This window comes from Marmota monax, unplaced genomic scaffold, assembly GCF_021218885.2.
Source record: "Marmota monax isolate L192 unplaced genomic scaffold, Marmota_monax_Labrador192_F-V1.1 WCK01_AAM20220418_F8-fsc00014, whole genome shotgun sequence".
Lineage (NCBI taxonomy): Eukaryota > Metazoa > Chordata > Mammalia > Rodentia > Sciuridae > Marmota > Marmota monax.
In genome coordinates, this window is record NW_026695222.1 from 18,030,124 (window position 1) to 18,054,503 (window position 24,380).

The following is a 24,380-nucleotide window of genomic DNA, read 5'->3' on the forward strand; positions in this document are numbered from 1 at the left end:
CACAGAAAGCGTAGAACTCCCTTCAGCCCACCACCTTCTCCACCTAGTGAACGCCTCTCCTCCTCTCAAAACCCAGTTCAAAATTCCCCTCCCTGGGCTTCACTCTGCAAAAAGTCATCCATCCTCTCTCTTCCCACAGCGGAGTCTTGGCTTGTATAGTGCACACATCCCCCAAGATTGTGAATTCTTCCTGGGTGGGGGAAATTGCTCTTGTGTCTCCCTCCTGGATAAACCATTTTCATCTACCCCTTCAGGGCAAATGTGAATAATGAAGAAATACAAGGAACAGCTGGATACGGTAACACTCGCCTATAACCCCAGCAATTTGGGAGGCTGAGGCAGGAGGACTGCAAATTCAAGGCCAGCCTCAGCAACTCAGTGAGAACTGTCTCAAATTTTTTAAAAAAATTAAAAGGGTTGGGGGTGTAGCTGAGGGGTAAAGCACCTCTGAATTCAATCCCCAGTGCCAAAAATAAAAAAGAAGAAAAGGGGGGTGAAGTAATGTTTATCCCCAGTGCACATGTGTTTACGTATTTTCATTTGAAGTCCTTAAACAAAAACAATCCTTCCCATAATGACTACTGCTCCTTGCCCTGTCCCTGTGCACACAAAGCTCTTTCTCTCTGTGACACTTCTGCTCTGAGACACTCCCTCCTAAGTCCTTCCCTCCCACAGGCCCTGGCAGCCCCGGGTGGGGATGGGGTTTGCCTGCTCTGTGTAGAAGAAGGTGGGTGTCACTCTCAGAGCGCGTGGTTAAGGTCTCACCCTGAGTTCCCTTCTGGCCTGAAAACAGGGATCATTGAACCAGAGACTCAAGACTGGTTCCAAGACTCAGGCGTTGTCTGCAGCTGGGCGTGGTGGTGCACACCTATAATCCCAGCTACCCAGAAGGCTAAGGTGGGAGGATTGCAAGTTCAAGACCAGCCTGGACAACTTAATGAGACCCCCGTCTCAAAATAAAATGAAAAGGGCTGGGGATGTAGCTCGGTGGCAGAGCACTGGCCTAGCATGCAAGAGCCCCAGGTCAGTCCCCAATACTGGGGGCAGAAACAAAGATGGGAGAGACAGGGAGTGGTCAGCAGCTTAGTGATGATGGCTACCCCTGGATGCTGCTTCTCCCTAACATTCCAGAACTCTCAGATTCTCCAAACAAGGGAAGTGGCTTCGGCTTTAGGACTTGAACTCTCCATCACCTTTCCAGAAGCTACCTGGCCTTGGGACCCCAGCTAGGCCCCTGGGTCTGGCACCAGCCTAGAAGAGAGCCTAGCTTGTCCCTGTCTTCAGGAGGCCTCATTCCAACTTGATCCAGGTGTTTGGCAAACAGGGCTGCAGGCACCTGGGGCAGAGAGGATGCCCCCGAGAGATGCTCCTCTCCCCAGGAGGAGGCAGCTGCTCCCCAGCCTGCAGGCCCCTGCCAGGACCACAGGAGCTTGCCTGCTGGCCACCCCATGCCAGCCTCTCCCTCCTGGGCCCCGCTTTCCTTCTTTCATTCTCCCAAGCAAGGAGCAATTCACCCGGCCAACTTTACCAGCTGCCTCCTTCCTACCAAGCGCTGGGTTAAGCCTTTGACACCTGTCCCAGATTAGGGGCTCATAAGCAGAGTTGGGGTGCTAAAGAGGAGGGGAAAGCAGGACTGGGTAGAGGGCGAAGTCCAGGGTGATGCAGGTTGAGCAGCTCATCCAGAGCAACTTCCAAACTGTGGGAGCCAGACCAGTACTTGAACCCAAGGGCTGTCCGTGGCCAAAGTTTCAGGGTATTTTTATCATCTCACGGTGTCCTCTGCTCAGAGACCTATTTTTGTCTGCTTCTTTCATGCAAATGGTAACCTTGGGGAATATCAAGGGTCATTTCCCCCAAGCTGCACCTCCAGAAAGTGTCATTTGTATCTAGTTCCCTTGTTCCCCATTTTTCCTTGGAAGGCCCCCAGCTTTCAGGCCTTGGGGTCCAAGCAAGGCCTCTCGCCTGAAGGAAGCACGTGACTCAAGCCGAGCCAATCCTATCCCTCGGGCCCTATGATTGGTTCACAGCCGGCACATGAACCAAGGAGAGCCAATCAGAGTGGATTCCAGGACATCGGGAGGAGCTGCCAGAGAAATCTCGCTCTTCCTACCTGAACTTGAACCTGTACTTGAACAGTTAGAAAGGGAGCTTCCCGTGTGTTTCAGGTATTCCTCTCTACATAACAAACCCTCCTAAAACCTAGTTGCCTAAACAACAGTGACTCATTATTTCTCATGATTCTGTAAGTTGACAAGGTGGGGGTTCCTCCTGGTTCAGCTGGTGTATTTCTCATGGTTGAAATCAGCTGCTCTGGCTGGGCTGGATCCAAGGACAAAGAAGCAAGTAGGTGTGTGTGTGTGTGTGTGTGTGTGTGTGTGTGAGAGAGAGAGAGAGAGAGAGAGAGAGAGAGAGAGAGAGAGAGAGAGAGAGATGGGGGGGTCAGCAGGGGGAATGGCCTGCTCCAGGTGTAGGCAGTAGCAGGTGCATATTTTGTAGAGAGCTAAAAAATGATAGTAACACCAACTAAAAGTTGATTTGCTTTCTGTCATCAAAGACTGCCATCTAAACTATGAGGTCCAATCCCCAGTACCACACATACAGAAAAAAAAAAAAATTCTAAGCTGTTAGTGATCAGATACCCCAGTCCCCTAGGGCAGCTCACCATCTCCTTAGCTGCAAAGGCTTTTCTCAGGGCCTGGAGCTCACAGTGACAATTAGCTGTGATATCTCAGTTCTCCTCCCATAAACTTATTTTCCTCGTGGCACCTCATCTTTCAGGTCCTCTGCACAAGGTCTTTCTCTTCAGCAAGCAGGCCGAGCGTCCTTACCGTGTGTTGCAGGGTTCCTAGCGGGAGCAGTCCAGTCATCCAGCACAAGTACACAGGCTCAGCAAGCCTCTTCCTGCCTCACCCGTGCTGATATCACAGGAGACAAAGCAAGTGACAAGCCAAGCTCAACGCAGGAGAGGACTGGAAGGACACAAATCCTGGGAGGCACATGTGGAAGGCCACCGATGTCACCATCTACCAGGTGGTGCTAGCCTACCAGGAGAGGAGTCTAGCAGATCCTCGAGCTGCCAGGGTGGACCACGCAAGGTCCCTGAAGGACCCCGATGCACTCAAGGTGGTCATTTCAGAAGAGGGTAATTCAGGACTCTTTACAAAGGTGTCAGGAGAGTTTCAGGAACTCAGTGAAAGGAGATGCGGTTCCTCTAGGCTGGTAATAGTGGGGAGCCTTTACTGCACCCCCCCTCCCTGGGACCAGAGGACAAAGGCCGGGAAGGAATGGTTTCCAGAACCCAGAGAGTGGTGACCTGAGAGAGCCTCCTGTCAGGAGCTGGGCCTGGGGACAGGGACTGGCAGGGTGGAGCCTAGGGTACCTCCACTCTCTCCCTCGAGATGCCACAGTCTGGCTGGGCACAAATGCCGCAGTCTGGCTGGGCACACAATCACGAGCCACCACACAGCTTGTAGATTCAAACAGCAACTCTTTATTCCTGAACTCACACCAGCCGTCTACAATCACGTTCTGGGGAAATCCAAGTTCTCTGCCCAAATCCACGTTCTCTGCCCAAAGTCACCTCCACTGGGCATCTGTCTCCCAAAAAATACTGTCTAAATCCCGTGAGAACTCAAGGGGAACTCAGGCAGCAGGATATGCCCTATTCCCAGGAGGAATAATCTTAAACCTGGAACCTAAACCGGGAACGCCCTAATCCGCCTTGGTCCTTGAGCAAGGTCACCTACATTCAATGTCACTGCAAATGTCAGCAACATGGGGTACGCTGGCAAGGAAATTGTCATACCTACTTGGCTAATGGCTCCCAGCATCGAGAGGCCTGCCATTGCTTTCCACTGGCCAGGGGAGCTGCTTGCCCATGCCAGCCATGCAGCCCAGCCTCCAGCCACAGAGTGGGGGGACAAAGGCAGAGAGCAGAGAGGCACAGTCCAGGGGCATGCTCAGCACCCAGGCCCACCCATGGGCGGCACAGCACAAAACACAGTGGCTGGGCAGGGAGCAATGGATCCTGAACACACCACCTGGGCCCCTGAGTCCAGCAGAGAGCAATTCTATTCCGAGGCCTTTTTGATACATAAGCTGTTTCAGTCGCCATTTCATTGCTGTGACCAAATAGAGGAGGAAAAGTTTATTCCGGGCTCATGGTTTCAAGAGGTCTCAGTTCACAAGGGGCAAAGTCCATTGCTCTGGACCCAAGGCAGGCCCATCATGGTGGAATGTCCATTGGAGGAAAGCTGTGCAGTTCATGGCCGGGTCAAGAAGCAGAGAGCAGGAGGGGGGAGGGGCCACCCTTCTGGGGCACGCCCCCAGTGACACTTCCTCCAGCCCCGCCCCATGTGCCCTCAGTGACCCCCAGTCCATTCTAACTGGGATGGACTGATTGGATTGCAGAGCTCACAGTCCCGTCACTTTACCTCTGAACATTCCAACATTAACACGAGAGCTTCTGCGGGATACCTCGTCCCCAAACCATAACTTAAGGTAACAGTTGCTGAGGCCAATTTGGATGGGTTTCTGTCTCCTGCGACTGGAAGTTCCTTGATGCCCATGCTCCAGTCCAGGAGCTGGCCTTTGAAGGCAGTGACAGCATCTCGGCCTCAGAGAACCACTTGACAGGTGAACAAAGGCTCAGGGACAGCCAGGGCTCAGTTTAGGTCATCAGGCTCACAGTGGCAGAGAAGGGATCTCAACCTTCCAGCCACAGTTAGCCACTCTCTCCCCTGAATACGCTCAATCTACTTGCCTCTGGGTCCGCGGTGGATTGATAGTGTCCCCTCCCCCCAAATATGGTCAAGTCCTAATCCCAGGATCCTGTGGGCGTGATCTTATTTGGAAATAGGGTCTTTGAAGATGTGATTAAGTCCAGATGTGATTATCTCAAGATGAGATCATCCTGGAACTGGGTGGGCTATAGATTCCATGACTAGACGTTCTTATCAGAGAAAAGAGGCAGACGTGAGACAGCACAGTGGCCACGTGAAGAGACAAAGCAGAGTGCAGGGGCAGTGACCTGTCCACAGCACAGTGTCCAGGGAGCACCTGGCTTGCCCACCACCACCTGAAGCTGGGAAAGAGGCAGGTTCTTCCTGGGCACTTCCAGAAAGAACCACCTGCTGATCCCTTGCCTTTAGAGTTCTGGCCTTCAGAGCTGGGAGTGAGCACGTGCTGCTGCTTTAAGTCGTTGTTTGTGGTAATTCATTGCAACAGCCCCGGGAAGGAATACGGAGCCTTTTTACATGCCATTCATCCATCTGGAACACGTTCCTCTTGCCCTCCCCAAATCTCTCCTCACCTCTGTCCCGCAGACACACTTGCAGAGAAGAAAGGAGACCTTGCTGTCCCTGTCCCCGCTTTGCATGGCTTTCCTCCCTGTCCTGCAGGCCTCAGCTCAAAGGCCACCTCCTCCAGACCGCGTCTGCCATGCTGGGCTGGCGCTGTTGACCTGGTTTGCTGTCCCTCTCACACTGGACCAATGTTCCTCAAGGGCACGGGCTGAGCTGGACCTAGACTCCCTGGGGCTGCAGAGGCGCCTAACAGCTTCAGGCTCAGTAGGGACCTTTGCTAATGTTTGCTGAATGAATCAGCAAAGGGACAGTTCCCTTCCACTCTGCTCTACCTGGGGACCCCTACTCCACAGGGGAGAAGCTCACAGGGAACAGCCCAAGATCAGCAGTGGCAGTGGGGGTGGGAGGGTGGGAGGGACACCCACCCTTAGGTCCAGTCCTGCCTTAGCAGGCGCTCCTGCCTGCATTGCCAAGGCCCTGTCAGAGGCGTGACAAACAGCTTGGCTGATGGCTTATAATGTCAGGGATGATGGAAACAGGGAGACGACGGCTGAAAGAATGGGTTGGGGACGCTTGTCACAACTTTATTTGTGGGAGGTGAGTTCCTGCCGGCCACATGATGGATGGTGGCAGGGCAGGCACGATGCAGACCCCGCCACTGCACCTCTGTCCCCTCTCTCTGAGCCGAATGACTTTGGGGATGAAAAATGACTTTCTTGGAAGAGCTGGGGGTGGGGGGGGGATGTCACCAGGCTGGGGCTATGTGGTTGGCACCTTGGAATGACTTCCGCTTTCTTCTTGCTGAGAGTGGAATTTTAGCTAATCTAGCCTGAGAGTTGTTCTCTCCACCCCATCCGGTTCTTCCTTCTGTCCAAGGAGGTTATTAATAATAATGTCAGACACACTATCTACCTTAATTCTCAAAACTACCTTTCAGAGATTACACTCTTTTCCAGATGAGGAAACCGAGGTTTTTAAGTTCCCCGTGAAGGAAGTGGAAGACCTGGGATTTGAACCCGGGGCCCAGTTGCTCTGAAGCCTGACCCTTCTCCACAACCATCTGATAAAGACCACAGGGGAAACACGTGCCAAGTTCCTGAGGGGCAGAGCGAAGAGAGCTACTAATCTGATGAGGGGAAGTCAGGGAGGGTCTCTCAGAAGAGATGACATTTGAGGTAGTCCTTGAAGTGTGAATAAAATGATGTCAGCTGGTAGGAAAAAAAAAGAAGGAAACTGCGTCAGTCAGCTTTTTCATTGCTGTGAACAAAATACCTGGCAAGAACAAGTTAGAGAAAGAAGCGCTTATTTGGGTTCAAGGTTTCAGAGGTTCAGTCCCCGACTGGCTGGCTCCGTGGCTCTAGGCCTGACTTGAGGCAGAACGTCATGGTGGGAGGGTATGGTGGAAGGAGGCTGCTCAGTTTATGGTGGCCAGGAGGGAGACTGGGGAAGGACCCAGGGGTTCAAGATGTAATACCCAAGGGTACGCCTCCCATGATCCTCCTCTTCCAGCTACATCCCACCTGCCACATTTATGACCCAGTTGTCTTTTTAAAGTATCCATCCACCAAATGGATTAACCCACTGATTACGTTCCTGCTCTCACAGTCTAATTGCTTCACCTCTGAACATGCCTGCCTTGACCCAGGAGCTTTGGGGGACACCTCATATCCAAGTCAGAGCAAGCGACTGCTGGGGGAAGAGGATATTGGGGAGTGAGAAGATAAAAACAGAGGATTTGCATATATTGTTGTTTGCTTACCCAAAACAAGTCCCTGGCTCTTTCTCCTTTTGAACCCAGGGCACTCTACCACACCCTTAGTCTTTTTAATCTTTTATTTTTGGACAGGATTTTTAAAAATCATTTATTTTGCCAAGGCTGGCCTCAAACTTGCAATTCTGTCTCAGCCTCCCACGTAGCTGGGACCATAGGCATGTGCCACTATGGCCGGTGACTCTCTTCCTCTTTCCTAACAGAACCTCAGTTTCGGGGCACAATTCATTCTCCTACAATGATTCTGGGTTTCACCAAGCTATTCATAAAGTTCCAATTCCCTTGTGAGTTACTGGTTTGGGATTAGGAATGGGAACGTCTGTCCAGTGAAGTGTGAGGAGTGTTTGCTTGAGGGGTTCTGGAAAAGATTGTTTCCTTTTGTTCACAGAAAGAAGGAAAAAAAAAAAAAACCCTCCTCTGTTCCAGATGGTCACATCTGTACCTGTCTGGAGGTAGTTCTCTGTACTTGTGATCTCGACGACAGGATGGGCAGGCTATCAGGGAGTACTGAATTGTTGACTCCCATAGCCCTCACGTCTCAAAACTTCATCTTTTAATAGATTTTTCTATTTTTCTATGGTTAATAGGTTTTTCTCATTGCTAGGCAGTTAGTGATTTCTTTTCCTTCTTTCAATTTTCTTTCTTTCTTTTTCTTTTTTTTTTTCTTCTGTAAAGAAGTCAAGAGGATTCCAAACCCAGGGGCTGTTCCAACAGCTCAAGTTTGGGGAAGGGATTAAATAAAAATAAAAATAAAAGCTGTGGGTCAAAGGTACAGGCTTCACAGTCAGACTGAGCTGGGTACAAGTCCCGGCCTGGCCACTTTGTAGCTGTGTGATGTTGGGCAGGTCACTGAATGTCTGTGAGATTCGGAGAATAACACTCTTGTAGAGGACCTTCTGATTACATGAGATACTGCATGGAAGGTGGGGCTCAGAGACATGCAGCTGCCTAAGAACCCAGCGCTTCATTGTGAGGTAGGCTGTTGCCATCACCACTAGTGCACTTTTCACTCCCGTGGAAAGCTCTGCGCTGTCCCTGGGCCCACTTCAGAGCCATGTTCGTGTGGCCCCATTTGGCCAAACCCCGTGCCCAGCACTGGCAGCTCAATGGGGGCTGAGGTCTCGGAATTGCCTCCTTACCCGGGAGGAGAAAGGGGGCGTTGCAGAGCCAGGTCAAGGTGCTCGCTGCCTCGGCCTCGGGATTCCTGGGAGTTGTCACCGTGTGGCCGACAGTCTGGGGCCAAAGTGCAGCCAGGGGTAGATCTACACAGAGGACCTCCCTCTTGGGCCTTTGACATCTCAAACAACCAAGTTGTGCCTCCCAAGGTCCTTGATGGCGCTAAGAAGCAGGTGCCACCAAAAGAGAAGTTCACAGCAGGCAGAAGGAGCCATGCACTGCGCCCCTGGGCCTTACCCGCCATGTAGCAGCAGGCAGTACGGCTTAGCCAGGGCCAGGCCTTCACTCTCTGGGGCTCTTTGGGGCTCTTTGGCCCAGCTGGGGCCTTGGCCCCCTTACTGTCTGGCTCTCTGGCTGTCGCTGTCGGTTTGCTATTTCCCAGGGGCGCTCCTTGACTCATGCTGAGCGCTCTGCTTCCTGCTGGTGGGAAGCTCCCTGCCGTGTTGGGCCTACCCTCACCCCTCCATGCCTACCCCTCTCCCCACCCTTAGCCCACCTCCTTCCTCTATCCCTGTGACCCCCAAGGTGTGGGCCAACTTTTACTTGGCTTCATCTCTTTGGCCATAGTTAATTGGGCCAGCAGTGGACACCTGATCCACCAAATCCTGCCCGATTAGAAAGCTTCCGCTGGACTTTTGAAGGTAGGGGTGGAGCCCGTCTCTTCCCAAGGCACAAGCGAGGTTTTCCTCTGGAAGCTGCAGGTAGTCACGTTCCCCACCACGTGGAAGGTGTCAGGATGCAATGAGGAGGATGAAGGGAGGTGAGAATGGGGAGAGGTGGTCCTGGCAGCCTCTGAGTCCAGGGTGTCCGGCTTCCTGAGGTCAAAGGGCACCACTGCCCTGCTCCTGCCAGAGGACGTACTGGTTCTTAGACGCCAGGAACACATTTTCCTTTTGCCCTTGATTGATTTAAGTTGAATTTCTGTCCCAATGACAAGAACCCTGAGCAGCACCTTCCCAAGCCCCTCCCTGACCAAGACCTGACTTGTCCTCTCCATTTGTGGTCTCTATTCCGGGGAGAGCTTTGTGAAACACCCCCACCCTGCCCATTTCCAGCCCCAGCCAGGGCACTGGACGGGTCTCTGATCCCTGTCAGGGTCTCTGTGCTTCCCACTCCACTCACTTTCCCTGAGTGACCTCGCTCCCTTACGTGCTCAGACTCAACCTATAATGTACCTATAACTTCCCGATCCTGCTTCCATCAGGACCCACGTGAGCTTCCATTTTTGAAACATGGTGGAGACGGATGACGGCCTTCATGAGGGATGCCTGAATTCTTCTTGAAAACTGCTCTTTGGGAGGGTGGATGGGGGAATACCTTGATAAACCTCCCCAGGGGCTCCCTTGGCCTTCTTTTAAATGGGGGCAGTAATCCTGTTCATAAAGGCTCTGCCCCAATGGCCCAATTACCTCCCAAAGCCTCCATCTCTTAATACCACTATAATGGGGGGTTAAGTTTTACTATATGAATTTTTGGGTGGGACAGAGAGGAGCACAAACTTTCAGACCAAGGCAGAAAGCATATGCAGGGGTCACATGACCTTGATCTGAAATTAGGTCTCTCCAGTTGTGTGATCCTGGGCAAATTCCCTAACTCTCTGAGTCTTGGAAATAGAGTGGCTGTCAGGATCCCATAGGGCGAAATATGGTGCTGGTAGATTCTAGGTCTTGAAGCAACAACAACAAAAATTGAAATTCAGGTGTCTCAGGACTTGTCCAAGCTCTCAAAATCCACCAGAATGGTGGAGGCAGGTTGCAAACCCAGGAATGCCTGACCTCAGAGCTACCAGGGAACCTCTGGGGTCTCCCTTCACCAGAAGGCCGATCATGGAGCTGGGCCTGATAGTGGGCCCCGAGCTCAGGGCTGGGTTTCTCCCTGGTGCTGGCTCAGCCAACTGTGGCAAAGAGTTGACTTTTCTTCCCCCGCCTTCTGCCTCCCTTTCTCCCCCCTCTCCTGGACGGTATTTCCCTGGGGCTCCCGTTACCAATTTGCAGAGCAAAAGCACGCACAGGCAGTTCAGGGGTGGCGCGAGCTCAGCGGCTCTGGTATTGTTTTTAATTCAATATTTTGTCCCCGTGCGCCAGCCTGCTTTATTGGATGAGAACACTGTTATTGGATCCTGCCCTGCAGGAGAAAATGCAGGCTTCCCTGGGACGATGGCAGCTGGGTTGTTCTAGAGTCTGATGAGTCAAAGCAGGGCGAGAAGACAGCAGAGAGTTCCAGAAAATCTGGTGGTTACAAGCTGTTCTGTGACATGCACAAAAATATTAACATATGTATTCTTGACCTTTCCCCTTACCCCTCCCTGTGAGGGAGGACAGGCGCTCTGGAGGCAGCCTTCACACTGTCCTCTCCCTTTCTCTACACGTCCACGGCGCCTCTTGGTCCTGTGATTTAATCTCCACTCTTCTCTCTGCTCAGGAGCATCTCCTGCCTGTACAACTGGTCTACCTCCATCTTCCCCAGCTACCTTCAAACTCATTGTCCTTATTACAGACCGTCTTGTTTGGGATCCCCTCAAAGCCTGAGATCAGGATGTAGTATATGGAGTTTGCGTGTCAGGGGAGATCCCAGGAAACCCCTGGAAGTAGGCGAGTGGGAAGGTAAGAGGCAAGGGAAGGTGGCCGGTAAGTGCTTATTGATCAGGCTGCACTGTGGACACATGGGGCTGGATCTCCCCAGAGACCTCAGGAGCCAGAGAGCAACTCGTGCTCAGAGTTCTTCCACAGAGAGCGAGGGCGCTGGGCGTGTACCTACTAAGTGTTGTCAGACTGAGGCCATTATTGAGTGTGTGTGTGTGTGTGTGTGTGTGTGTGTTGGGGGGTGGATCCTTTGACACCTCTGACCATGGGCAGGTAAAGGGTGTACCAGTTGTAAAGAAATTCAGGCAAAGAAACGCAGGTTCCGGCCACTGAGAGTCTGTGCCTTGTATGTTGAAATGCAAGGCCAAGGGGATGTACAGGGGAGGCCCTGACACCCATCTTCTCTCGGAGGCATTCTTTAACTTAAAAGCCCCCTGACGGCTTCCCTCTGCTCTTGGGGGTGAAGATCAAGTCCTTGTCCCTATTCTGCCAGGCCTCTGTGGCTAGTCCTGCCCACCTCTGCTTTCTCGCCTCACCCAATACCCCCTGCTCCCTGGGCCCCAGCCAGCCTGGCCTTCTCTCTGCTCCTCGGATGTGCTTTCTCTCACCCCAGGACCTTTTAACATGCTGGTCCTACTGCCCAGACCTTCCACTTCACCCAAATAATTGCTACACATCCCTTAGGTCTCTGGGCAGCCCAATAGCATCACCCAGCCGGGGTCACATTCCCTCTGTTCTCCACTCAGAGCTGAGCTCCTTCTCTTCTGATTCTGTGCATGTGATTCATGTTGGCTTCCCCACTGGACTCAATCTCAGAGCCCAGCACACTGCTTGGTACCTGGCAAGAATGCAATAAATATTTTATTGAATGAATGAGCGAATACATTAGTAGATGGGGATTCTGTGGGGTCTGTCTTGTGCCAATTGGGATATAAGGTACAGAGATGAATCTAAGAGAAACAAGATCCTTAAATGATTCATACAGGAAGAACACAGGGCGTGAAACAGATTACAATTTAAGAGGGATGGAAAAGACATTTGGGCTGTTGATATGCAGACAAGAGTATGAGGCTTGTGGCTTGGATACAGAATGTCCCCCCAAAAGCTCATGTGACAATGTGGGAATGTTTAGAGGTGAAATAATTACATTATGAGTGGCTTAATTCATTTGATGGATTAATAGTTTGGATGGATTACTGGGGGTAGCTGTAGGCAGAAGGGGCACGGCTGGAGGAGGTAGGTCACTGGGGGTGTACCCTAGGGGATTAAATTTTGTTCTTGGTTCCCTCCCTGCTCTGCTTTCTGGCTGCCACCAACTGAGTAGCTGTCCCCTGCCATGCTCCTCTACCATGATGTCCTTCCTCATCTTGGGCCCAGAGCAATGGAGTTGGCCCACCCACCATGGACTGAACCTCGGAAACTGTGAGCCCCAAATAAACTTTTCATCCTCTAAGTTGTTCTTGTCAGCTATTTTGGTCACAGTAATGAAAAGCTGACGTACAGGGCTGTAGATAGGCAAGAGAGATTGTTAGGACATTTTTATGCTTGTTACTCAACCATGTCCTTTTACTATTTTGCCAGAAACTTCTCAAGGCTTGTTTTTGTATGTTCCCTCCGATGTACTTCTTCACGAACTGGCCCAAGGCGGCTCACAGTCTGTGATCCCTGCCTGTGGATTCTGTGATGTTCCACTGGTATCATAATTCGGTGAAAAAGTCACAGGCTGTTGAGTCACACTAACTTGGGTTCAAATCTCAGCTCTGCTCTTGTTAGCTGTGTGGTCTTGGGCAAGCCCCTCACACTCTCTGGATCTTAGTTTCCTAATCTGTAAAGAAAGGGAAATCTTTTGGCTTTGTGTAGGTGTTGGGAGACTTAAGGGATGGACAGAAGCCCAGTGCTTAGTACATGGTTTGGTTGCCAAATCATGAAAACTACTATTGATCCAACATGGTATATTAGCACCCCGGCCCTAACATTAGTGGAGCATCTACCTTAGGCCAAGCATATCCAGCCTTATTGAGTCCTCTGGCCTCACGGTAAGGTAGGTGCGAGAGGCAGACACTGTTCAGACCATGCTCACTCCCACCCACCTTCTTCATGGCCCCAGAGAGGGACACATTTCCTCACGTTTCTTGGACTTAGGAGCAGCTCTGTGCCTGCTTTCTTGGGAATGGGACAACGTGGCAGTGAATGCCACGGCTTATAGGCTCTCCCGCCCCCCCCGCCCAAGATCTTCCATGCACACTTCCCACCCACCAACTGGAAGCAAAGGTCTCCAAGGCCCTTGGGGATGGTGAAACCAGAAAGTGAGAAGAACCTGGAGGCCCGAGTCAACATGTGGAAGGCCACATGCCCAATGTCCTCGTGAGCAAGAGACCAATATCCATTTTGTTGTTTATTACAGTAATCAGACTATTCCACTGTGGCATTTCTGTACATATTCTACAGATGATGGAAAGAAGGCTCAGAGAGGTGAAGTGTCTTGCATAAGCTTCCACAGCCAAACTGTGGCAGAGCTGGAATTCTGACTCCAAAACATAGAGAGAATCCAAGTCTGGCTGCTCTGTGCTTAGACGGCCTTCAACGAACACACTTGTTCAATGAATGCAATTAGGAATCTTGACCCCCTTGGCTTCCTGTTAAGCATAAAGTAATTCACAGATAAATCAAAATGACACCTCCCTCTCCCCTAATTAAGACGTATGGGTCTCCTCCACTAGATTCTAAATTCCTGGAAGATATATTTTTTTGTACTCATATAAATTTTTTTTACTACATCCAGCACAGTGCTTGGTACAGTGTAGGTGTTCAGACATGGTTGAACTTCTTTTTTTTTATAAATATACCAGCTTCTCTTTGAAAAAAATTATTTATTTTTATGTGGTGCCAAGGATCGAACCCAGTACCTCATATGTGCGAGGCAAGCGCTCTGCCACTGAGCCCTGATCCCAGCCCAGTATTGAATGTTTATAGATAGAAGGGACTGGGTGTTCATAACTTTTTCAGCTGGCGGTGAAGTACCTTGAAATCATTGTCCCCCTTGCAGAATACCGTGAAAGACAAATTCAATTACAAATGAGTAAATAAATGATTGTATGCAAAAAGTCAAATACTATCATGTATTAGATTCCACTGTAAAAAGAGGCAATAAGTGTCAAATTTGGGGAAAATACAGTGGGGTTTTATTCACAAATGAAGGTAATGCCCCCTATTAATTCTTTCCTCCTGTGAACCGGCCCATGACCACCAATTCTCCACAACTGGATTTGAGTGGTAGAACAGCTGTGTCCAGATCCCACAAGTATTCCACGGGTACATTCATTCCAAAACCACTAAATGAGCTGGTTGGGGTTGGAGGGATCAGTTTTAATTAGTGGCCGAGTTTCCGTTTCCATACTTGTTAGTTAGCAGCGTGAAAACAACCCGTGGCCTCCCCAGAGCGAGCCGGGCAGGACTCCACCGGCGCTTTCCCATTAGCTCCGTTTCTGTCCCTGTTTTACAACCTTTTCTATGCCTTTTGCTTTTTCTCATACCTTCTTTTAATTTATGCTGCTGTGCTGTGCTTCATGCATCTTTGTAAGTCACCTGAAATCCTTTCTGGAGTAAGGTGGTGATATAAATAAAAACGTATAACATAAATATAAATAAGAAATGTAACACGCTCTATAAAAATCTGTTCCTAAAATACCAACAGTGGCTGTTTATCACAGAGAGAAATAGGATGGTCAGAGGCGGTGGGGGTGGGGAGGTGGTGTGCCTCCAAAGGGGACAGAGGTGGGTAATTTTACAAAGCCCAAGGTAGGGACATTACCATGCACTTCTAAAAATATGAAGATTAAAAAATGATTTTTATTATTTCCTTTTATTGATATTTATTTTACTACATCTGTAATACTGGTTCAAGATAAGAATTGAGAAAGTACAAATATGCAAAAAAAAAAAAATAGCATCAAAGCCTCCATCTCTTGCTACTCAGAGAACAGCACCACCGACAGGCGGTGGCAAAGCCTTCGCATCTTCTCTATGTAAGGTTTTGAGAGAGGGTCCCCGAATGTCCCGCAATGGCTTAGAGTCTGGTGGCCTAATTCTACTGTCTCCCAGAAGAGGGGATGATGATGAAGAGGAGCAGGAGGGAAGTGAGGAGGGAGTGGAGAAGGGAAAAGAAGAGGAGGAGAAACGAGGAAGAAGAGGGAGAAGGGAAAGAATCTTTGAGATTCTGGGTCGGCATCTGGGGATCGGGAGGGCAGGACAGGGTCTGCTGCCTGGCCTGGCCCAGAGAGGACACCTGACTTGCAGAGGAAGAGACACTGTGGGCCACAGAGCTGAGATGCGGGGTGCAGGGGTTTTCATTGTGGCTGGTGATCATTCCACTGATACCTGTTAGGAATGACTCGGGGCATCCAATGAGTGTTAAAAAAGATGCACAGTCAATCAGTGGGTCACAAAGGCTGCTCATGATGGGAATGGCATTCTCTGGTTCCTAATCTGCTTGGACTTTGTGGTTTTCTTGCCTATACAACACATTACCTAAAACTTTAGGAGGCTTAAACAACCAAAAGCATGTATTAGCTTGCTGTTTCTGTGGACCAGGGAGGTAGAGGTGTCTTGGATGATTCTTGCTCCATGTGTCTGTCAAGGCTGTGGCCCTCAGAAGGCTTGGCTGGAGTTGGTGACTCCATTTCCAAGGTGATCCCGATGAATCTCTCTGTCTGGTATTCAAGCCATGTGAATAGCTTGAATCTATCCAAGTCCCACGATGGATAGATCTGACCTGTGAACTCTGTGGGACGTTGTGGAAGTGATGGACAGCGAATTCTAACACTAGGTCACTAGAGACACTGACTGTGGTTTCCTCCCTGCTCCCTCTGGGATCACTTGCTGTGGGGGAAGTCAGTTATTTTGTAGGAACACTCAGTCAGTCTGATTAAAAAAAATAAAGACCCACTCAGTGAAGAACTCCAGTGGGGCCTCCAGTCAAGAAGCAGCATCAACTTGCTGGCCACATGAGTAAGCCATCTTGGAATGTGACTAACATCTTGACTGCGACTTCACAAGAGACCCTGAGCCAAAACTATCCTGCTAAGCTGCTTCTAATTCCTGGCTCACAGAAATTGTGTGAGACAATAAATGTTTCTTGTTATTTTAAGTCACTAAGCTTTAGGGCAACTTGTTACACTGCTGTTGATCACTAATGTACATCCTCGGTGCTAAGCTGGATTAGTAAACAGCTGGTGCAGCTCATGAGCTAAGGAACCTGCTTATTTCCTGACTTTGTGCATTTTCTGTTGCTGTAATAGAATACCTGGGGTGGGGTCATTTACAAAGAAAATAAGTTTATTTTATTAAATAAGTTTATTTTATTAAGTTTACTACAATCATGGAGGCTGGGAAATCCAAGTTCAAGGGACCACATGTGGTAAGGGCCTTCTTGCTTCCCCAAATGGTGCAGAACATCACATGGCCGGAGGCTCTGGAGTGACAGCCACACTAGTTTTTTATGACAGACCCACCTGTGTGATAACTAACCTACTCCCTTGATCAATTATTGATCCATAAATGGACTCATCCATTCATGAGAGGCAGAGTTTCTGTGACCCAATCACCTCCCGAGGATCCCACTTCCAAACACAATTCCTAGGTGGCTTTGAGGATTAAGTTTCCAACACATGAATTCTCGTGGAGAAACCACAGTACTGCCCAGGTCAGAGTGGTCTGGACTAACGTGGATCCATTGATCCCCAAGAAGTTCCCCTGACACCGTATCACTAAAGCATCTCGGGAACACTGGACACGTGAGGGTCACTGGTGTGGGGAGTGGATAAGAAGAGCATCTCAGAATTAGGGACTTAATGAGACTCGTCACATCCTGTGAGCCACTGCCAGTGCTAGTTCCGTAGCTTTTCCAGTCCAACACACTTGACCATGGAATCCTTCCATTGTGCAACAGACCCCACTGGCCCCCACCAGCCCCTCTCTTCCTTCTCCTTCCTTCCAGAGAGAAGCAGAGCCCCAGAAAAGATGATTCCTCTTTGGTGTTGTTGTGCCTGGAGCTGCTGTTACCATCCCGTTGCCACCAGGAAAAGAGCAAATTGAGCTCCAGCGAAGCCATTGCCCACCTTCAGCCATAAAGTCACCAGAACCCCCTCATCTGTACTTGACCCACGTCCACACCCACCCCAGCTCCCATTATTTTGAAGTAAATTCCGCTCCTCAGATCTTTTCATACATACATGTCAACATGTTTAAAAGGTGAGATCCTTTTACAACGTCATCCCAATTCCACTGTCACATGCCACCTCCCCGCAAAATAATTATTATTGAATATGCACGGATATCGGCTCTTACTTGGATCCCAGTGTATCTGAGAACATCCGTTCTCTGTGTGTCTTTTTGAGACCAGTGCCTTCTGGGAGAGGGAATGATCCTTGAGGACTCAGGAGTACCCTGTGCCTGGATCACAGGTGGGAGTATTGTTTGAAAAGGCAACGAGTCCAAATCCCTGCCGTGAAATGCCAGTCTTGCCAGTTACTAACCATGACTGTGGGCAAGGACTAAGCTCTCTACATCCCAGATTTTACAATTATTTTAAAATATTAGAGTACAGAGCATTCACGTATATGGATCTTGGGAATGAGAAGCAGGGGGAACACAGATTTGTCCCTCCGAGCCTCAGAAATTGCATTTTGCTCACCAGAAATCATATTTCTCTTTTCCTGAGACTCTTCCCTATCCATTTGGTGCCTAAATGGAGGGACAGACTTTCTGTAGCAATGTTGTAATGTCTCAAGTCAGGCCAAGATTGCAAGGTAGGAGCTCGATATTGGTGAGAGTTGGGCATGATGGTGCATGCCTGTAATCCCGATGGCTCGGGAGGATGGCGAGTTCAAAACCAGTCTCAGCAACTTAGTGAAGCCCTAAGCAACTCAGCAAGACCCTGTGTCTAAATAAAATACAAGAAAAGACTGGGGATGTGGTTTAGTCGTTAAGTGCCCCTGAGTTTAATCCCCGCTAATAACAACAAAAATTTGGTGCTAAATATGCTTCATGTGTTTTTTAGAGTATATACTTAAAGGCTGTTTCAATAAATAATTTACCAGGGCAATGAAAGATGAAAGGGACTGATTTTATGGTGGGGTACCTAATGTCTGACTTAAGGGACCTCATTTAGCCCACAGATTTTTAATTCATGTGGATAATTCTTCCCCGTTACATTTTTTTTTAAAAAAGGACAGAGTCCACATCTTTTTTTAAAAAAGGACAGAGTCCTTTTGTCACAATGAATCCCACTATTATGAATAATTATAATGAATCAATAAAAATAATTTTTAACAGGATATAGCCTAGCACCTGGTCCCCAGGGATGCCCTCCTTTCAACCTCCTTGTGGCTAGCACTCTGAAGTCATCATCAGGACATGTTTCTAGATTGCTTGGTACATGTCACATAGCTTTTTGAATTTCCATGTCCTTATCTTTAAAACTGGAATAGTAGCATTGCTAGGATTCAGGGTAGGGGTCTGAAAGTATTGGATAGTATTGGGGCCAGGAATGAAAGAATCAGTGGATTGGTTGGCTCTTATTAAATCAACAGCTATTCAGTGGGTGTTAAGTGCCAGGGATTGTGTTAGATTTTTGAGGTTGTCTTGGTGAACAAGACAGCGATCTCTAGCTTTCTGGAGCTTGGAATCTGGGAGGGAAAGTAGATGACAAAAGAGAAGAAGCAAATAAATGGAGAAACACCCACGATCTTCAGATAATGGTCAGGCATGCTGATGGAGAAGCTTGAAGAGAGGGGCAGAGCTGTCTTAGAAGGATGCGTGTCCCTGGAGGGATTCCCAAGGAATCATGAACGGCCTTTCTCATCAAGATAAAATAGAAATACCTTAATATAGTGTTCAAGATCTTTCATTGATTAGGGTTGTCAGATAAAGTGCAGGGTGCTCTGGGAAACTCAATTTCAGGTAAGCAACAAGAAAGTTTTGAGTATGTTCTTAAATACTGCGTGGGACATACTCATATGGAAACATTCACTGTTTAGCTGGGTGTTTAGCTGGGTGTCCTGTATTTATTTTAAGTTTGAATCTGCTAAGCCTGTCCCTGAGCTTCCCCAGCCACTGTTTCCTGACCACGTGCTCCCGTTCCTTCTTCAGGAGATGGTCCAACTTCCATGTCTTTGCTCATGCTGTTCCTCTCTGCTGGGCCTCCATTTCTGCCACCACGTCCTCTTGGAGAACTCCTCTCATCTCTAAACTCCAGTTCAAATGGCACCGGCTCTGGCTGTCCATCGTCCCATTCAGCAAGCCTGGGTCTCACAGGATTCTGCCTTTGGTTCTGTGTTTAAGACATGTAGACTGAACACCTGAAGGAAAGGGATTGAGGAATGCTCTCATCCTCGCCCCCATCTCTCCTGCCCCATCCCACTCGTCTCTGTATCCCATCAACATCAGACATGGACGGAGCACTTTTCCGTGCTAGGCACTGTGCTTAGTGCTTTGAACACAGCATCTCACAAGACCTCTGAGATAGATGCAGTTGAATCCTCACTTTGAGGCCAGAAAATCAGGCATGCAGTGATGAGATTGCTCACTACTGTTTCCCCATCTCTTTAAAATGAGACTCAGAACAATATTTTCTCTATGAGGTTTTTCTCTGTGGCGAGAATGTAGACTCCAAGAAGGCAGGAACTTTGTTTTATAAGCTGCTGTATTCTCAGAACTCAGAATTGTGCCTAGCATTGAATAAGCTCTCAGTATATACTGAATGAATGAGTCACTTTACAGATGAGGAAACTGCAATTTAGGGAGATAGGAAGTAACTTACCTGAGGGCAAATACCTAGATGTCTAGAACTTTGACTAGCACCCAAACCAGGGGTGTGGCGGTAGGTGTTGAACAATTGGGTCTCTGGAAGAGTGAAAATAGTGACAATCCCTGTTTATCCCAACAGACAAATCCTTCCATCATGACTGATTTCAAGCTGAAGTCAACCAGCTTACATGCAAATGTCCTAAAAATGTAGCCATGAGTTTTTGCAAACCTGTCTATCCAAGCTGGTCTGTGTCTAAATGTTATACTCTCACATTACTGTGTCCTGCCTCTCAGAATGATGCAAAATCTATATTCATATTAAGTAGGAGGGGAAAAGATACCCAAATAGACTGAGTTCAAAGTAGATCACCTAGGTCATCTTTGAAAAGCATGAACCAGATCACAGAACTTCCCTGGTTAAAACATTTCAACAGCTTCCAAATGCTGTTAGCATAAAATTTGTTCTCCTTTCCCTGGCCCACAAAGTCCATTGTGAAAATGTCTCCCTTCCAGGCACTATACTACGCTTTGGGGATATAGCTGTCAACATGATTTACATAACCCCTGCTTTTGTTGGGCTTGCGATCCAGTTAATGAGGCTGTCAGTAAATGAGAAGGCAAGTAAAAAATTACAGACTGAGATCTGTAAGCAGTGGAGAGGTGCCAGGCATGAGACTAATGAGGAAAGAGGTTCCTTACTTGGAGGAGAGGATTTGGCATTGAGGAGTATAAAGAATTTCTGTATAATTGGAGACAGTTGAGATAGGATGGGGAAAGTGATTTACATATGAATGATAATGGCAGAATGACTTTTAAAGATGTTCCTCATTTATGCCCCAGAAGATCAGATGCACTCTTTGAATCTCTTCCAACCATGGGCAACTTTCTCCTCCGGAAAACCTTTTTACATAGCTTGGGAAGACACAAGATCATCCAGTTCCCACTGGGCCTTGCATAGCTGAGTAGAAACTCAGACCTTGGACAAGTCATTTTCTAAGCAAGCACGGTTCAGTGAAGTTATCATGGGGACCACAAATGACATCCACATGTCCAAGCACATTACAAAGGTAAAAGGCAAAACAGTAAAGAGAACAGGTGAAATTGATTTTATAATATATTTTATTTGATTCAATATATCCAATGTATTATTTTAACATGTAATCAGTATAAGCTTTAGACATCCAGAGTATATTTTATTTACATTTGTTGCACATCTCAGTTCGGGTGCCGTACGGTTCTGAGTCTCAGTTTCCTTATTTGTGAAACGAAGATAAAGTTGTCCAGGTCCCTGGAATGGTTTTAAGAGCGCACGGGAACCGGCACTCCGCCCTGCACAGAGGGGCGCGCAATAAGTCTGCTATCCTTTCAGTCCTTTCTCCCGCTCCGTCTCGCCCCTCCTAGTCTCCGCCCACTTTTAAAGGCTCTAGGCGGAAGAAGTACTGTTACAAATGCAGCGCGCTTTACGGTAGCACTGTCTTTTACCGCAGTGTGGCCGACTCGACGGTCTCGAGCGCTTTTACCCCATTGGCTCTGAGGCACCTCTCTTGCTACTTCACGGCAGTGTGGCTGGAGCAGCTGCTGAGCGGCCCGCGGTTTGGTTGTGAGTGGAGGGAACTCTTGTAACCGGCGTTGACTGGGCCAGGAGCCATGGACGTGGGCGAACTTCTGAGCTACCAGGTAGGAGGGGCAGGGAGTGCCGGGGGGTTACCCTCACCCGGGCAGGGGTCCCTGGGCCAGAGTCCCTTCAGTTCACCTCCTTTCATTCCTGGGCCCCTCACTTGCATGCCACCTGGGGTTCCAGCCTCTCATTTCTCTTCACTGGAAGATCTCCTGGGCCTTTTGGGTTCTTTTTTTCTCTGGGCCTGAGCCCCTTCTCCTTTTCTCACCCCACTCTCGGGCCTGCTTCCCTCAGCTCCTCGGAAGCCCCAGACTTTGCTAGGTTCACAGTCATCTGCCCCCCCCCCCCCCCCTGGACTCCGCATTGAGCTTGAGGGGAGTAGTGGTGGGAGAGCCCTGATTTTGCTTGGACTTCCCTGCCTGGGTGACTTTTGGACAAGTGATTGCCCCCTCTCTGAGCCTCAGTTTTTGCATCTATAAAGTGGAGGCAGTAGGGTTGAGGACCAAACGAAGTGAGGGATGCGAAAGGTGATTTTAAAGCATGTGCCCTTGTTAGCTGCGTTTGTTGGGAGATGTTTGGAATTCTGGCGTGGGAAGGGTCCCTGGGAATCTTCCTGCCCCACCTAGCTCAAGGTACTTGTGGGGAAAAGGTGGTCCAGAGGGTAAAAAGACTTGGTTAAAGCCACTCAGTTCTGTAAGAGCTAGGATGGAGCTCAGCTGTCCTGGCTGTCAGCCCCACTGTTTCCCCCCTCTTTTGAGTTTATCTAAAGAGGCTGATTGTAAGAGGCAGTAGGGCTGGGCTGTCTAGTCTGGTGGTCAGTAGTTAAACATGGCACTGCAACGTGTGAACTGTGACTGTCTGACTTGAGAAATACTGTAATTGTAAAAGCACACTGGATTTTGAAGACTTACTGTGAAAAAAATCTTTTTATATTGATTATGTGATCATGATCACATCAGCTGCATTGATCATTTGACTCAATGATCATTTTAGTTAATGGGTGAAATGAAATACATTTGATGCCAATCTTAGTTGTTTCTGTTGACTTTTAAAAAAATGTATCTACTAGAAAATTACAAATTTTAGTGTGTACATTTCATGGATAGTTGGCCTCATGTTTTTTACTGGATAGCTCTGAAGTCAAAAGTAGATGGTTAAGGACCCTGAGTCTGGAGCCCCAGGTTGCTTGCCATCTGTTTTGCTACAAACTTGCTGCTGTCACCTTGAACTAAGGTCTGTGCCTTGTTTTCCTCATTGTAGATGGGGCAGTGATGGTACCTACCTCAAAGAGCTGTTGAGAAGCCATTGAGAAATGTAAAGTGGTTAAACCGATGCTCATGAAGGAGTAAACATTCAATAGACATTAGCAATGATTTTTGTGCCACTCCCTCATGAATTATATATATATATAAATAACCCTGGAGACTACAGACATCCAGGGGAAAAAAACCTATAAGCAGTATGGAGGTAAAAGGCCAAGATCTTTTTCTTTTTACGAGTGTAACAAGAAAGGAATAAGTGATTGTGTGCTTGTTTGGGAATTGTGGAAAGGCTAGTCTATGGATTCATTCATAGAATGTTATTATTAGAAGAGGTTCATTTGTTTGTGCACAAATATTCTAGAACACATACTGTGTGCAAAGTGCTGGGTTCACTAAGTATATAACTTTGTTATGGTTTAGCTGTGGTGTCCCCCAGAACTCATGTGAGACAATGCAAGAAGGTTCAGAGGAGACCTGATTGATTGTCAAAGTCTTAACCCAATCAGTGATTTAATCTCCTGATAGGGATTAACTGTCAACCGAAGTGGTGGGGTGTGGCTGGAGGAGGTGGGAATTAAGGCGTGGCTTTGGGTATATATTTGTATCTGCCGAGTGGAGTCTCTCTCTGCTTCTTTTTTTTTTTTTTTTAAAGAGAGAGTGAGAGAGAAAGAGAGAATTTTTTTTTTAATATTTATTTTTTAGTTTTTCGGTGGGTACAACATCTTTGTTTGTATGTGGTGCTGAGGATCGAACCCGGGCCGCACGCATGCCAGGCGAGTGGGCTACTGCTTGAGCCACATCCCCAGCCCTCTCTCTGCTTCTTGATGACCATGATGTGAGAGTTGTTTCCCCCTGCCACACTCTCTTGCCATGATGTTCAGCCTTCTATGGACTAAGACCTCTGAAACTGTGAACCCTCAAATAAACTCTTCCTCCTCTGTATTTGTGCTGATCAGGTTCTTTAGTCACAGCAGCAAAAAAAACTGACTAAAACAAACATTAAATGAAACAGATAAGGCTCTTGCTTTTATTTGAAAGAAAAGTCTGATGGGGAAGTCACAGATAATAAATAAGCAAACATGAAATGTGCTATGAAGGAAACATCCAAGAGTCTGCCAGAAAACTGTGATTTGGTGGCTGCTAGGCACATATGACTATTGAACACCTGAAGTGTGGCTAGTCTGAATCGAACTCTGGTATATGCATAAAGTACACACGGATTTCACATATTTAGTATGAAAATAAAATCTTACTTTTTATATTGGTTACATGGTGAAATGATAATACTTAAGATATATTGAGTTAAAGAAATTAAAGTTAATGTTACCTTTTTAAAAATTTTTTCAATGCAACTACTGGAAAATTTAAAGTAAATTCAGTTGGTGGCTTTTGTTATATTTCTTTTGGACAGCACTGTTGTAGAAGGCAATCCCTGAGAGAGGGGGACAGGACCTATTTAGATAATGTGGTCAGGAAAGGAGCCTGAGGAATGGACATCGACAGACTAAAGGTTGAGAAGGAGCCAGTCATGTGAAAGAGGCAGAGGGAGCACGAGAACAGGCACTGGCCCTAGGTAGAAGCTGGTGCAGCTGTTAGAGGAGCCCTGTGGCTGGAGCCTGGTGATTCTGCAGGGAGGGGAGGTGACGAAGTTGGAGATGTAGGCAGATGGCAGCCCATGGTTGGGCTTCTGTGTGGCTCATGATAAATTTGAAGTTTATCTGAGAAGTGATACAGATTTCTTGTCACTTGTTTACAGATAAAAAGTGAATCCCACTATGATAAGGGACTTGGTTATAGGCCAGGATTGTGGCTGATTTGAAACCTGGACCCTTGGTCTTCTTTCCAGCCTGCTTCATTGCCTAC

The 24,380-nt window shown here is 48.2% G+C and overlaps 1 protein-coding gene across 1 annotated transcript in view; it reads left to right on the forward strand.

Annotated features, from left to right (window-relative positions):
* The first annotated feature begins 21,126 nt into the window (after nucleotides 1-21,126).
* Ctnnbl1 (catenin beta like 1) overlaps nucleotides 21,127-24,380 on the forward strand; it is a 154,847-nt gene continuing 151,593 nt past the window's right edge. Inside the window, exon 1 of the mRNA XM_046433376.2 lies at nucleotides 21,127-21,314. Coding sequence (XP_046289332.1) covers nucleotides 21,285-21,314 — 30 coding nt within the window. The 5' untranslated portion in view covers nucleotides 21,127-21,284. The remainder of the gene's footprint in view (nucleotides 21,315-24,380) is intronic.